Source organism: Castor canadensis, chromosome 15 (assembly GCF_047511655.1).
Source record: "Castor canadensis chromosome 15, mCasCan1.hap1v2, whole genome shotgun sequence".
NCBI classification, from domain to species: domain Eukaryota; kingdom Metazoa; phylum Chordata; class Mammalia; order Rodentia; family Castoridae; genus Castor; species Castor canadensis.
The window spans coordinates 100,055,948-100,070,533 of record NC_133400.1 but is presented as its reverse complement, the minus strand read 5'-3'; the positions used below and the strand labels follow the sequence as shown (position 1 = coordinate 100,070,533).

At 48.3% G+C, this 14,586-nt stretch overlaps 1 protein-coding gene across 10 annotated transcripts in view; it reads right to left on the bottom strand.

Moving 5' to 3' along the window:
- The window catches only part of Pcnx2 (pecanex 2), a 192,747-nt gene that overhangs the window by 163,916 nt on the left and 14,245 nt on the right, over positions 1-14,586 (bottom strand). For 9 of the 10 annotated variants that reach the window (XR_012442221.1, XR_012442222.1, XR_012442223.1 and 6 more), the window contains exons 2-7: positions 11,210-11,415; positions 10,016-10,136; positions 9,360-9,396; positions 5,518-6,780; positions 1,329-1,479; positions 1,048-1,193 (exon numbers count right to left, since the gene is read on the bottom strand). Coding sequence is in view for 7 of the 10 variants with exons in the window: in XM_074056857.1 (XP_073912958.1) it covers positions 1,048-1,193; positions 1,329-1,479; positions 5,518-6,780; positions 9,360-9,396; positions 10,016-10,136; positions 11,210-11,415 (1,924 nt within the window). In the remaining 3 variants the exon portion in view is untranslated. Of the gene's footprint in view, positions 1-1,047; positions 1,194-1,328; positions 1,480-5,517; positions 6,781-9,359; positions 9,397-10,015; positions 10,137-11,209; positions 11,416-14,586 lie in introns of those variants that run through there. The other variant, XM_074056859.1, reaches the window with a different exon arrangement.

The following is a 14,586-nucleotide window of genomic DNA, read 5'->3' as shown; positions in this document are numbered from 1 at the left end:
ACACCACGGGACACCCGGTGTGGGGCAGCTGACCAAGTGGCAGCCTGTTAAGAGGAAAGCAAGGGGTGGGGCTCATTTGCAGAGTTAAATTAGCTCCGTTGGAGGTGTGGGACTTCAGGTGTGAAAATCAGCTCCATCCTGATGGAGCTGAACTCCCTCCCAGAGTTCTCAGCAGCACCTTTCCAGGTGGCAGAGGAAGCGGGATTAACCTGTTGTGAGCACCTGTAAGGTGGCCCTCAGCATCTGGGCAGGAGAAGTGGAGACAGCTGGCCCCTCTGCTGGCTTGGATGGAGGGGATGGTGCAGGACTTTCTAAACTAAAAGCCTCTTTGTATTTCTGCAGATACAAAGGCACTTAAGATTATAGAATAGTGAATTAAGTAAGATAACCACAGGATTTATTACCCAAGCCAGAATCCTTTTGAGACTAAAACAGCAAACACTACTTGGCTTATAGGGACCTTAGCCAAGACTCATTTCAGAAAAGCTAGACACATCCTGTATCTTTGGAAATTTGAACCCGACATGGTGATTCTCTTTGTACACTATCGTAAATTCTTCTTATAAGAAGGCACTAAAGAAAAGATACCAGGGCAGATTTCAACATATATCCAACAAATATTTACCGGCCACTGGGCATTGCCCTGGTGAAGTTCATAATTGTGAGGAAAGAAATGCTATTGATCAATTATTATGAGTAAATGAATAATGACAAGCTATAATACTGTACGAGGACGGGGGGTTAAGAGAACAAAACCAATCAGAAACGATGTACCTGGTGAAGACTAAGGAAAGGTTTCCTGAAAAACTTACCTGAGAACTAAGCTAGAAAGGCTAAACGGCACGTTGCACGCAGAGAGACTTCGCACAGGCCAAGGCCCTGCGGCAGAAAGGAGCACGTCCTTTCCAAGAACATGCCGGGACAATCACAGGACTATCTGCCCACTGCAACACCTAGTGCTCAGGCTACCATCACACGGAACCCTGAGAAAGCCACCCGCCATCCTTGTCCCCTTCTTGCTTGCTAGTTGAGACATCTGTGACTCACCGTGTTCATCGATGAAGACGTGCATAGCATCTACAGACATCTCGTCCTGCACAGAGGTTTCCGGCCCACTGATGACTTGCAACACAGAGCTATCTTGTTGGGAAGTTACCCTGTAGATTATTTGTCTCTGTCTATTGCCCTGGAAACTTAACATATATACAAGTTTCAAAAATGATTAGGCATTCCTCCTTATTCTCCACAAAGCAATACAAGCAGCGGCAGCAAGTGAGGCGGCTGGGATCCAGCAGCACAGCACACGAGCTAAGCTAAGTGACCCTTACAGGGCTGTGGTCTTGGCGGGTGGCGCACACCCGGGGCTGGCACCGCCGAGCTCTTGGCTTTGCAAGTCTGCTTGTCCCAGCCTGTGATCGAATCCCCGGGGCTTCTCTCTGCTCTCTGGAGTGTCTTCCCTTTTCCCCTGGGAGCCAGGATCTAGAAGACATTAATTATGATTAATAAAAAAAAAAAAAGTCAGTGGGAAAACAGGAATGCTTTTAAATGAATTTTCATTTTGCTAAGTGTGAAAGTTCTAAGTAGAATTGAGAACCAGAAGTGTGTATTTCTTTGAGACAAATGACTAAGGCACTACTAATACCATCTGCCCCACAGACGGGCTCAGGTGCTCTTTTTTGGTTGTTTTGTTTTTTGGTGAGACTGGGGTTTGAACTCCAGGGCTTTACTCTTGCAAAGCAGGTGCTCTACCCCTTGAGCCACCCCTCCAGTCCATTTTGTTCTGGTATTTTGGAGATGGAGTCTTGACAACTTTTTGCCCAGGTTGGCTTCCAACTTCAATCCTCCTGATCTCAGCCTCCCAAGTAGCTAGGATTATAGGCGGGAGCCCCTGGCGCCCTACTCATGGCCTTTCTTGACTAACTCAGTGACACAGGTAGAAATACCCATTTACACCACACAGCCTGAAAGGTGCCAATGTCATGGACACATGGCCCCAGGTGAAAACAGATACATAAGCAAACCTGGCTGTTTCAGACCAACGTCCACCTACCACTTTCAAATCTTAATGCTTTCTCCTCACTCATGCTGCAATGGCCCCTTGAAGCACACGTTTGCTGAGTGTGACTGTTTTTTCACTACACAGAAGCATCTTCAGATGAGAAATCTGAAGCCAATGGGCTCAGAGGGCATGCTTTGCTTTTTATGAATCCTCTTTAAATAGGAGAGCAGACAAAGAGTGCTGGTTCAAGCCACCGTGCAAAATGGAGTATCCCCTGAGGGTCAGCCCTGGCTTGTCCATGGCTACACCACAGTGGCGACTGCTAAGGTCAAAGGCACCACTGTCTTCCCAAGACCTAAGACGCTGATAGCGATCTTCTTCTGAGTACACCCTCAGCTCTGAAAGTCCTTGCCTGGCCTGGGAGGACAGGATCCCGGGTGGGAACACACAGGCCCTTTCACAATGGCGCCCAGTGGACCTGCCCTGAACCCTTGCACATTACACAGGTCAACAGATGCACTATTTCCTTTTTACTTTTTTGCCTAAGATCATTTGTAGGAATATTTCTGTTTATAAAAGTTCAGGCTGGAGGCATGACTCGAATGGTAGAGCACTTGCCTAGCAAGTGCGAGGCACTGAGTTCAAATCCCAGTATGGCCAAAAAAAAAAAAAAACCTATAAAAATACACATTTAATGTGTGTGATCAAAACTAGAGAGAAGAAAAAAATATCACTGGTCATCCTGCTGTCTAACATGGAGCTGATCCAATCATACCCCAATGCTGAAAAAGTTCTTTCCAATAGTGACAGTCTACCAGCGTGAGTCTCTGCTCTGAATATGTGACAAGCACCCAAACTAGGTCAGAAAGTCTTACCAAAAAAAAAAAAAAAAAAAAAAAAACCCTGCTTTTACGTCTATTGATGTGATGTGTGATGTTCCTTAAAATTTTTTGCTGAATTGGAGAAAACTGCTGAGACCCTCCAATATCAAGCTGGAGTTCCTGGCTGTCCCCACACAAGACTGTGCAAAGGAATGACCCCAGCACTGCAGACACTGAAACCCACAGCAGGGGAAGTCGTTTGTCCTGTGCCCCCCAACGCTACAGCAGTCCTTCCCCACTCAGCTGTCAGAATGATGTCCTCAATCACAGAAACTGGGCAGGTGTAGGCACACATGCCTGTAATGCTGGCTACATGGGAGGCAGGGATGGAGGACTGTGGTCTGAGGCCAGCCCCATACAAAACCAGAGACCTTATCTTTAAAGATACACAAAATAAGGACTGGAAGTGTGGCTCAAGTGGTGAAGCACCTGCTTTGCAAGTACAATGAAGCCCTGACTTCAAACCCTGGACCCACCAAAAAAACAGAAATGCAGAAACTTAAAACTCTTTATAAAACTTTATTAAAGTTTTTAATTATTATTAAGCTAGGCAGTGGGGAGCTCATGCCAATAATCCTAGATACTTGGGAGGCTGAGATCAGGAGGATCATGGTTCGAGGCCAGCTTGTGGGGCAAATAGTCTGCAAGCCCTCATCTCCAAAAAGAAACAGATAAAAATGGACTGGAGGTGTGGCTCAAACCATAGAGCACCTGCTTCGCAAGCTCAAAGCCTTGGGTTCAAATCGCAGTCCCACCAGAAAAACAAAAGCTGTTCTAAGTCTACAAAAACCCGAGGGCAGTGACATCATTTTATGAAGGAGATCCAGGGTCCTCAGTGACCTTGGTAACCTGAGTGAACGCCCCAGGCTTCATGGGAAATGTGATGTGGTGGTGAGGGGGCGTCTGGAGCAGGCTGCCTGGGGAGGAGTCCCGGTTCTGCACTCATGGAGTGCACGGACGAGCCTGGAACGTCAGTCAGAATCTCCGAGCCTCACCACACATAGGAATGAGGCCAGGACCCACACACAGGGCTCTGGGAGGAGGGAACCCAGAGCCACCATCCAAACTGGGGACACTAGGTTAGCTCGGACTACTAACCCTTAGGGTGGTGAGGACCCCTGGGACCAGCCAGGCAGTAGTAGCCCAGTTAACAAACTATGAAGTGCTCAGAACAGGGCCTGGCGTAAACCAAGAGCTGTAGAGGGTTTGAGGGGTTTGTTTACAACTTGGAAGATTAGGGGATTTTGCATTTTTGTAACAGCATCTAGCAGGATGCATAGGTTCACCTAACGGAGACTGGTTTTACCATCGACTTACCCAGAATGCATCTTATCATCTATCTATCACCTATCTATCATCTATCCATACATCTATCCATCTATCTGTGTATCATCTATCATCTATCCGTACACTGATCCATCTATCCACACATCTATCTATCAGCTATCTACCTGTCTGTCTGTCTATCAATCATCTACCTATAGATGATACCTATATATCATCTACCTATAAAGAGACAAGTACTGCAAGTCATTGTCACTGCAGTAAAAAGAATAATTGCTTATTTCCCTGGAAATAGATATTGCCGCCTCCTGGGGAACTCAAAACTTCTTTAAGCCTCAGGTTTCCTGGCAGAGCCACCCTAACCTGAGGATGTCGGAAAAGCTTCGAGATTCAAAACTTTTTGAGCAGGAATGTGACACCCAAGAGGAAGCATCCATAGCTGACTGTGACAAGTCACGGGTGTGTTATGTAGGCAGACATGAACAGGAACAGGATCACCCCGGTGATAAGATTCCATTTTAAAGTCCCAGGGCCACTCCCTGTGTCCTCCTTATGGTGCCCACTCCCCACATCCAGGCATGCACCTTGAGAGCACAGTGACTGCTCTGTGACCTCCCACTGGCCTCGCTAAACCAGGAAGGTCACAGATGATCAAACGAGCAGGACTAGTAGGCCTTTCCACACCTGGGTAGCCCAGGCACAGCCACCAAACCATTTGGGAAGGGCCTTGGTACTGAGCCATCTCTAACCCCGTCCCACTGGATGAACCCAGGCCCCGGCAGCTTCCGTGCTGAACTGCCCGCCTCATCCCGGGGGGCACTTCTGCTTGCTGGTAAGTCACTCGTTCCTATCTTCATATGCTTCGCGGTTCTTTTCCCACGCTTGGGGGAATGTCCCAGTGTTAATGCTGCCTCAAGATCTGAGGAACATCAGGAACAGTCCAGCCACTGGTCACAAAGGTAGGTGCACAAAGTGACCTTGGGGCCATTGTATGAGGTATACATGGAACAGAAGTGAGTCTAAACATGAGCACGAATTTCAGGTTTAGACCTGAATCTCTCATCCCCAAGGTATATCATGTATGCAAATGTTACAAAATCTGAAAAATCCGAAATCCGAAACACTCTGGTTGCAAAGCGTTTCGGGTAAGGGGTGTTGCACCTGTGTGTTTGCGTGCTTGTCCTGGAGCTAGCCAGGTACTGGCACGTCCAGCGCATGTGGCTGGGAAAGGCAAGCGACAAAGACTGCCTGACAGCTGCTGTACTACTGGCAAGATCAGACCCCAGAGGGCAAGGGGCAGAGGGCCACTGCCTGCCATGTCACCATCAGAAGAGGACCAAGGCGGAAACGCACCTCTGAGAAGCCGGCTTGCTCCGCTGGGCCCTGCGGCACCCTGTCCCTGATGGGGGGTCACCTTGGAGGTACTGATGGATTCTAACAGGGAGACAAATTCCAGGAAGTTAGACTCATTCGGCGTCTGGCCTTCCTTCGCCTCCAGGTCCGATTTGGAGGTTGGTATGGGTTTCTCTTTGTCACTGGCCACCTCTGCGGAACTTCTGCTCAGGAAGACATCTGTGCCACTATCCACACTGAGCACACGGGCATGTCTCTTCTCGTGGCTGCTCTTACACAAGGCGGGGTCCAGGCTTGCCTGGCCTTCCCTGCCTGTCTCAGGCTTGGAGGCCACACTGGGTGTGAGGGCAAGCCTTGGGGCAGGACTGCCGCCATCCCCAGACTCATAGCCAGAACACTGATTTGATGAGGCCTCCACCATCAGTCTCTCTGGGGTCCTTTCACTTCCATGGCCCTCAGGACAAGTGCTGCCTCCTCCACCATCCTCAGACAGCTCCAGGGTGATCACAGGGATTCTGATCTGCTCAGGGGTTGGAGGACTGACCATTCCTGGTCCAGCTGACTCCCCAGTAGACCTGAGACCAGTTCTGTCCATGCCCGTTGCCTTCAGGTGGAGGGAGCTCTCCTGGTCAGTCATGGAGTTTGGGGTGCTGCTCATTGTGACGACAATTTTGATGGGTTCGTGCAGACTCAGGGGGTCTCCCGGTTGCGAGGTATCAATGAGCATCACAGCCACCTCACTGTCCGAGTAGTCCACTTCCCGGTTCAAGGGCAGGTGCACAGGACAGGAAGTATCCTCCAGCTCCTTTGGGAGCTTGGCCACCACAGTGTTGCACTGTGGACAGCTGCTACTCAGACTGTCCTGAGGCGACCTGGGGAGCAGCTGCTCCCCAATTGTCGTCCCCTGGGGGTGACTGGTAGATTCTGGGATCAGCACTGAATTCTCACTGCCCCATGGCTGGAAGGACACATCCGTTTCTAGTAAGTCATACTGAGACAAAGACAGGTGTGGCAACTTCTTCAAGGTACCTTTGTCCACCAAGCCGCCCTCAGACCTGTGGTGGACTGGGTGCTGGTCCACGCCTCCTTGCTCCTTCCCCTTCCTGCCCATGAGGGTTTCAGCAGTAACTGGCTTCACTAGGCCCACAGGCGTGGGTGTGGGTTCCGGCATGCGCACCTGAGAAGCAGGTAAGCTTTCTGTCCTGATACCAGGTGAGGTAGATGGCACCGGGACCCCGGGGTGATCTTCTGACAGAGCGACACCTGAAAGGGACAACATCATGGTCTACATCGAAGATGAAGCACAATGTTCCAGACAAAACAACACCAAGACTAAAACCAGCTAGTGACAAGCATGCCAGGACACTGATTTTTTAAGAATAGTACTTCCAGTTGGTATTGTTTCTGAAAGGTTCATATTTAAAATATAAACCTTTTAGCTTTTGCTGTGCTGTGGCCTTCTGAGGCAGAAGAGTGTGGTTTAAGTGGAGTATTTGGAGTTGGAAAGGCCCAGGCTCTGCTCTCTACTGGCTTGTCACCTTGAGCAAGTCACTGATCCCCTTATCTAAGAGAAATAACTGTGACACTGTTGCTATGTCATCCTGGGTCACCCTTTGCTGTGGGAGACAGTCTCGAGGGCAGTAGCACTCTCTATCCCCAGTTGTGACAATTAAAAATGTGCTCCACCTTGTCACATGTCCCCGGGGAACAAGACTTTCCAAGTAAGACTCACTGCTCTGATCTCAACTTCCTCATCTGTGAGCATACTGTATTACCAAGAGGAACATACCAAGAATGACACTATGACAAAATAGACGCTACATTAGCAAGAACGTACTGTGATCATGTCAGTAGGATACAGAAAAAGCATTTGACAAAAGCCAACATCCTTTCATGATAAAAATACTCAACATGTTTAGAACTTCCTAAACCTAATGAGGACCATCTACGAAACGCTCACAGCTGACATGCATGGTAACAGGCCAGATGCTTCCTCCACAGGACCACAGACAAAGCCATGCTGTCCACTCTCACTAATCAACATTGTACTAGAAACTCCAGCCACAGCAATTAGTCAAGAAAAAGAAATAAAGGTCAACAAACTTGGAAAGGAAAGGCCTCTGTTCATGATGACATCGGCTTGTGTAAAGACAGTCCTAAGGAATTTACTTAAAACCTTAGACTTAGTAAACGAGTTCAATGAGTTTGCAAAAACAAAGTCAGTTTGCAAGAGTCAATTATATTTCCACTCCAGCAACGTACAAGCTGAAATGGAACTAAGCACAATTCCAGCCTTAGCCTCGAGAAGAACAAAATACCTTGGAATAAATTTGAGCAAAGAAGCAGCAGACTTGTACACTGTAGACTACAAAACATTGTTGGAAGAAATTAAAGAGGATCCAAAGAAATGGAAGCCATCCTGTGATCACAGACTGGAGGAATTAATATTGCCGAAAACACTCCCTGAACTTATTATGGTTCACCACAATCCTTACCAAAATTATGGCAATTATGAAAATGCAAGAGACCCAGCATGGCTAAAACAATCTTTAAAATAAGAAAATAAAGTTTAAAAAGTTCACACTTCCCAGCTTCATAACTTGTTACACGGCTACAATAATCAAGACTGCATGGTACTAACATAAAGATAGATCGATACATTAAAAGGACAGAATTAAAGTCCAGAATTAGCCTTGCAAGTGTGACCAGCTGATTTTCAACAAGGATGCCAGGTGCCAGGACCACTGAGAAACACACAAAAGAATGAAGGCAGACCCCTGCCTCACACCATGCACAAGGAACTCAAAATGGATCACAGACCTAAATGCAGAAATTTAAACCATAAAATTCTTAGAAGAAACCAGGAACGATGTAGGAGACCGCTGCCAAGGCCTGACACAAGTCAGAAAGGAAGGGAGTGATGCTTTCAGTTGGCATGGAGACCAAAGGCCGGAGCAGGGTGCTGGGTATCAGCAGTTCACAGCACACCTAAGCTGGAGGAATCTGTGGTTTAAATGAGGAAGAAGGGGCGTGTGTGAGGGTGAGAGTGTGTGAGAGTGAGTTGTGTGTGTGTGCGTGTGCAAGTGTGTGTGAGCACAGACATGAGGCAACACGGTTGTGTACTCTGTGTAACTAAGCCAGTGAAAACCTACCAGCTGTGCACTGTCTTTTAACAGTAGCGACTCAGACAAAGAAAGCTGGAAATCTCTTTGCCTTTGTAAAAATGGACATAGCTGAATGATGGGGCCATGGTGTGACTTCAATTGTTTCCCAGAATATAGAAATTTATACTATTTTACAATCTAAGCAGTGCCTATAATTCGTCTGGAACAAAAAGAATTGCAGAGAAAGGAAGGAGCTGTTCAGGCTCCCAACAGACGGCAAAATAAATTGCCTTACAAAGATGACCAAAAGATGATAAAACAAAATCTTAGTTCAAAAGTAAAAAAAAAAAAAAATTTAGGGTAAAATTCAATTTCCCCAAATAAAATGTGTAACTAACTTGAAAGCAATGCAGACTTGCAGAAAGCTACATCATTTCTCCTGCCGTCTTCCAAGGTAGGTACTGTAATAAAAGGTTTGTACTTCAGTGGCAAACTTATCCCGTCCTGTGTCTGCCATTCTGAGCCCTATGACAATAAGACACAGACTGGAGAAATGACAAGGAAGTGTGGCCGTGAGACATCACGATCCTAAGGTAGACGTGATGTACAAATGCTGGTGATAAATAATTAAGACCTAAAGAAACGAAGTTCAAGCATGACTGCAGTCTCAGTGCAGCTGTGGTCAGTTATGCATTTGAATTTGCTGTCACAAAACACTGAATGACGGCCACACTCTACCTTCGAGATCGTCCACGGTTTCCTGAGCTGGCAACTCCTGTAGAGATAAATGAAAAACAAGGATCAGTGTGTTTGCAGGCAGTCAGCGGCCACTGACAGCAGCCAGCATTTTCTAGATGGCACAAAGAGGACACTTCTGTGTGCACATCCGTACACCTCTGTAAGATAGGTGCAAGACTGTGCCAAGTGCAGACATCCTACAAAGCAACTGTACTGTGACAAAGGGGGCCTGCTGATTAAGAGAGCAAGAGGAGAAGGAATAGGGCATGGCTTATACGACAGTGAACAGATCCAGCCAGGCTCCTCTAGAAAAAAGGTGATTTACTGGCTTTCAAGGAGCAAAGATTTAATGTGGACAGCAGGAGGAGGCGGAGTTAATTCCAAGGCATTACAAATACGAGGGCTTGGTGGGTGACACGGGAACAGGAGGAAGTCATGGAGGACCTGTGTAGGACGGCAGAGGCCCGTGGGTGTGCTGTGGACACATGGCCAGGCATTGGTCTGATGGCCCCAAAGGCACCGTTCAAGCCAAATCCACAGCCTGCGGTGTGCTCCCCAGCAATCACAGCCACCTACAGCCACCACCATGGCACACTGCCACACTAGGGGTCGACGAGGAAACATGGGGAGAGACTGAAAATGAAGAGGCCACCAACCAACGGCCCCGAAGAGTGACGGGAGTGGATGCTCTGTTCTCCGGAGCTGCAGCGCAGCGGTGGCGTGGGGCGGCTCGCGGGGGTGTCTTCCTTCTTGTCGCTGGGGACATGCCTGGAACCGCTGAGCCAGCAAGAGACACACAGAGCAGTGACGTTAGAACAGCCACGGAGCCCAGCACTCGGGCGAAGCCCTTCCCTCCAGCCACTGTGTCCTGTTCTGTCCTGTTCCTTACACACAAGTCATGTCTTTAAGTGAGCGTGATCAAAGTCCCTGTAAAACGATAAATTAGTGGGGAGTAGTGCAGGAATGGTCACCAGCTTTACTCCTCAAGAAATGCTCGTCCTCCCTGGCTCCCAGACGGTGCATTCACTAGTCTTTGAAACACTCTGGCATGCACTCGGCATCTACTAGCAAGGTAAAAACACTAATGTGCAACATTTTGCAACGCTGAGCCTGAGGCAGGTACGTTGTAGGTCACGGTATGAGGTCGTATTGATGGTGAGTTAAGCCATTCTGGTTATGAGAACCGATAAGGGGAGGTCACTAATGGGAGAGGGAGGGTAAAGGAAGGAAGAAGGCAAACATGGTTGATGTATTTCCTATAGAAGAATGAATACAGAATTTTTAAACCTGTTGAAATCATGATAAGAAGAGGACTAGGGTAGAAAGGAGAAGAATGGAGGAGATGAACCAGTTGGGGTTATAATACATAAATTCACGGAAATGTCACAAGGAAATTCCCTGTGTAGCTATCTTAAGTAAACAAAAATGTCTTTTTTCAAAAACAGGACAGGAAGGTAAATCAGGTCCTGTCTGGGAGGATATAAGGAAAGGGTGTAGGAGGGTGAATATGGTGGAATATTATATACTCATGAATGAAAATGGAAAAATGAGACTATTCCAGGAATGGGGAGGTGGAATAAAGGAGAATGATGGAGGACGTGAACTCAACTATGATAAGTAAGAAATTCAGGAAATGTCACAATGTACCCCCAGTACAACAATAATATGATAACAAAAAAGTTAAAAGTAAACACTTGTAAAACAACAAAATAAAATTTAAAAAGCAAACAGAGCATATAGATCGGTGCTTACCCAGACTGGCATGTCTTCCAAGCCACTAAAATGGGAGAAATATTACCTTGATCAAACCACAGCACTGAGGCTGTGAGAGACACTGGCGGGAGGGTTACCTTGGGTTTTTGTGACCAGCCGTGTGTGCGCTGCTGGCCCCCCTGCTGGAGCTTGGCTTTCCTCTCTCCCCGGGAGGCCGCTGCTGAATCACTTCACCTTTGTCGAACATGAGATGCAGGCGATAACTCACCAGCTTGATGACGGTGAAGAAGACAGTCACCGAGATGCAGTAAAACAGCACGGTGACCACAGTGGGGGGAAAGGCCTGAGGGAGGGAAGAGAAAAGCCATTTGGTCATGGGCTTTCCTTTTTGTGTGTGTGCGGAACTGGGTTTGAACTCAGGGCCTCGCACTTGGCAGGCCCTCTACCACAGCCCTTTTTGCTTTTAGTTTCTTTTTCAGATGGGGTCTCCCACTTTTTCCATAGTTTTTCTCTAACCATCATCCTCCTGATCTTTGCCTCCTGAGTAGCTGGGATTACAGGCTTGAGCCAACATGCCAAGCTCATTTTGTACCATTTGTTAAGCAGAAATCAGGCAAGGTTTCAAATTTTGTTGAAGAGAAAGAACCGCTAAACTGTGTACTTTTTGTCTCTGGTGTCTGGGTTTCTGTTCCGTCCGGTGGATCTGAGAAGCCAGGTTTGATTTCCAGGCAGACACCCACAGAGGAAAGGAAGCACACAGGGAGAGAACGTACCCAGTTTTCCATTAGCTCCTGCCTCAGCCTCATGTGGTCTCCCTGTACACCTGGTCTGAAAGCCAGAAAAGGCCTGTAAGCTGCTGCTTCCTCACAAAAGAAGAAACCTGTGCAGAACAGAGGACCCAGGGAATGAGCAGGGCACAGTCACCTCCCGACCTCCCACTGGGCTGACACAGCAGGCCATGGGTCTACATGTCCAGCCATGGCAAAGGACCTCAGCAGTCAGCTCAGTTCTGCCCAACCACCTCAATGAGCAGAAAAAATCCTAGGACTCCACAGACTGCCCTCACACCTTCCCAGCTCTGCCCCAGGACCTCAGACCACCTCAGGGTCTTTCTAACTAACTCCCTGTCTCTTGGGATGGGAACAGGATGGGAGCATCACAAGAGGTGTCATGGCCAGCCTCAGTGGCCAGTGAGACCCTTTCATTCATGAAGCACTGAGGTCCTCTGAAATCTGGTGCCTGCTCCAGTGTAAGCCGCAGCTCCCGAGCCCCTGCTGTGGTCTTGTCTGAGTCTGTCACCTAGTTGAAGCCATGACTGAAGGCAGAATGGCTAAGCGAAAAGAACAGCAAAGAGCGAGCCAAATTGCCACCAGCGGGGAAGACAAGGTGGGGGGAGAAGTCCACACGTTAAGTATCAATTAATAAACATGTGAAGAAGTGGACACTGGTATTAAACAGGCCAAAAAACTCCCTGTGCACACACACTGCTGGTGTGAATCCGTAAAGAAATTCCAGCAAAATGCAGCCAAGGTGGAAAAGAGAGAGGGTGAGAGGGAGAGAGAGACAGAGGCTGCTAACAGCCCCCAGCACCTCAACTACCTTAATTTAAAAGAATCAGATTAAAGCTAGAGAGTTTGTTGAAAGAATCTGATTTAAAAAAGAAGAAGACGTCCATAAGAATAGAAGGACATTACTACAAACTGCACTACAAAGTTGTCATCACAGGGCGCCTGGCTCCTGCCTGTAATCCCAGCTACTTGGGATTGGAAGGATCCCAATCCTCGGAAGGCTTGAGATTGGAAGGATCGAGTTTCGAGGTCAGCCTGGGCAAATGGTTCAGGAGACCCTATCCCGAAGATAACCAGAGAAAAACGGACTGGAGGAGTGGTTCAAGCGGTAGAGCGCCTGCTTTGTAAGTGCGAAGCCCTGGGTTCAAAACCCGTCCCTCCCCCAGAGTTGCCACATATCTTGTACAGCACCAGGGTCTGCAGGGGTGGCCTGTGGTTGGGCAAGGGGCCTGTGCAGCCTCAGGCCACGCATGGACCATGAGCTGATGCCCCTGAGCTGCGCCTCCTCCATCCCCTCCTCTCCTCTCCTCTCTCCAGGGTGATCCCAGAGGCCATGTTCTCAGACAAGGCCTCTCCAAGACAGTGGGGCTCCCTTCCGCTGCAGTAGGCGGGACCCTGTGGAATGCAGTCCCCAGACACCCAAGGTGGACCGGTGATAGGAGCAAGAAGCCAAGCGGCTGGCTTCGAGTTTGGCCCACTGTGGAAGCTTGCTCGACCTGGGAAGGACGGCGGAGCTCCCACCCAAATCAGAACAGAAGGCATCAGTAAGAGCGAGAGAGCACAGGGGAGGATGGACGAGACGGGAAAGGTTGTACACGGCTCGTGGGAACCGTCACAGCACAGAGGAGGGACACCGTGTCTCCTTCCAACCTCATAAACGTGGCTACTGCAGAAGCGGGAAGGTTGCAAAGGCGAGGCGAGAAGTTAGAGTGAAAGTCCACAGAGCAGTGCTCTGTCTAGAGTCCAGGTTGCTTCCCGGGTGACAGCTGGCTCTCATCTGGTCCTTGGTGAAGGGCCACTTGGCACTTGGTCACATCTGCAGAAAACCCAGGCACCCCACCAGGCCACGCACGCAGTGAGCAGAGATTTAAGGATTTTCTGAGTACTTCCTCCAAGGGGCAAAGTGTCACAGCATCCTCCGTGTGACACATCACTCCCGAAAGTTCCCCGATCCCAGGACTCCTTAACACAGGCCCTGCAAACAGAATGGAACGTCTTCCGGAACATTCCTCTCTATGTCCTGTCAATATGTCCTGTCCGGGCTCCTCCCATCCTACACCTCCAGACACAAGGCCATTTCATTGCCTTCCCCCCTCCTGTGGGCTGTACCCCACTCCCACACAATAGCATGACTTCCTGGGGCTCAAGTCAGCCCCACTGAAGCTTGCTGGGCATCTGTAGCGGGTCCAGTGCACCTCAATGGTTTCTTTATCATTATCATCATTATTATTGTTATTATGCTATATTATGGTTGTGCTGCAGGTTCACGGTGACATTTACAGAACTTCTTACAATTTATCATAGCTGAATTCACCCCTCCATCATTCTCCTTTGCCCTCCGCCCCCCCATTCCTGGAATAGTTTCGACAGCTCTCATTTCTCCATTTTCACTCATGAGTGCCTAATATTCCACCATATTCACCCTCCTATGCCCTTTCCTTAGATGCCCCACCCCCACTGGTGCCAACCCCCAGACAGGACCTGTTTTACCTTCCTGTTCTCCGTTTTTGAAAAAAAGACTTTTTTGTTTGTTTATGATAGCAAAAAGGGAGTTTCCTTGTGACATTCCATGAGTATATGTATTATATTCCAAATTGGTTTGTCCTCTCTATTTTTCTCCTTTCTCCTTTAGTCACCTTCTTATGGTGATTTCAACAGGCTTAAAAATCCTATATTTATTGTTGCAGAGGAAGTCCATCAGCCATGTTCACCTTCTTAACTTCCTT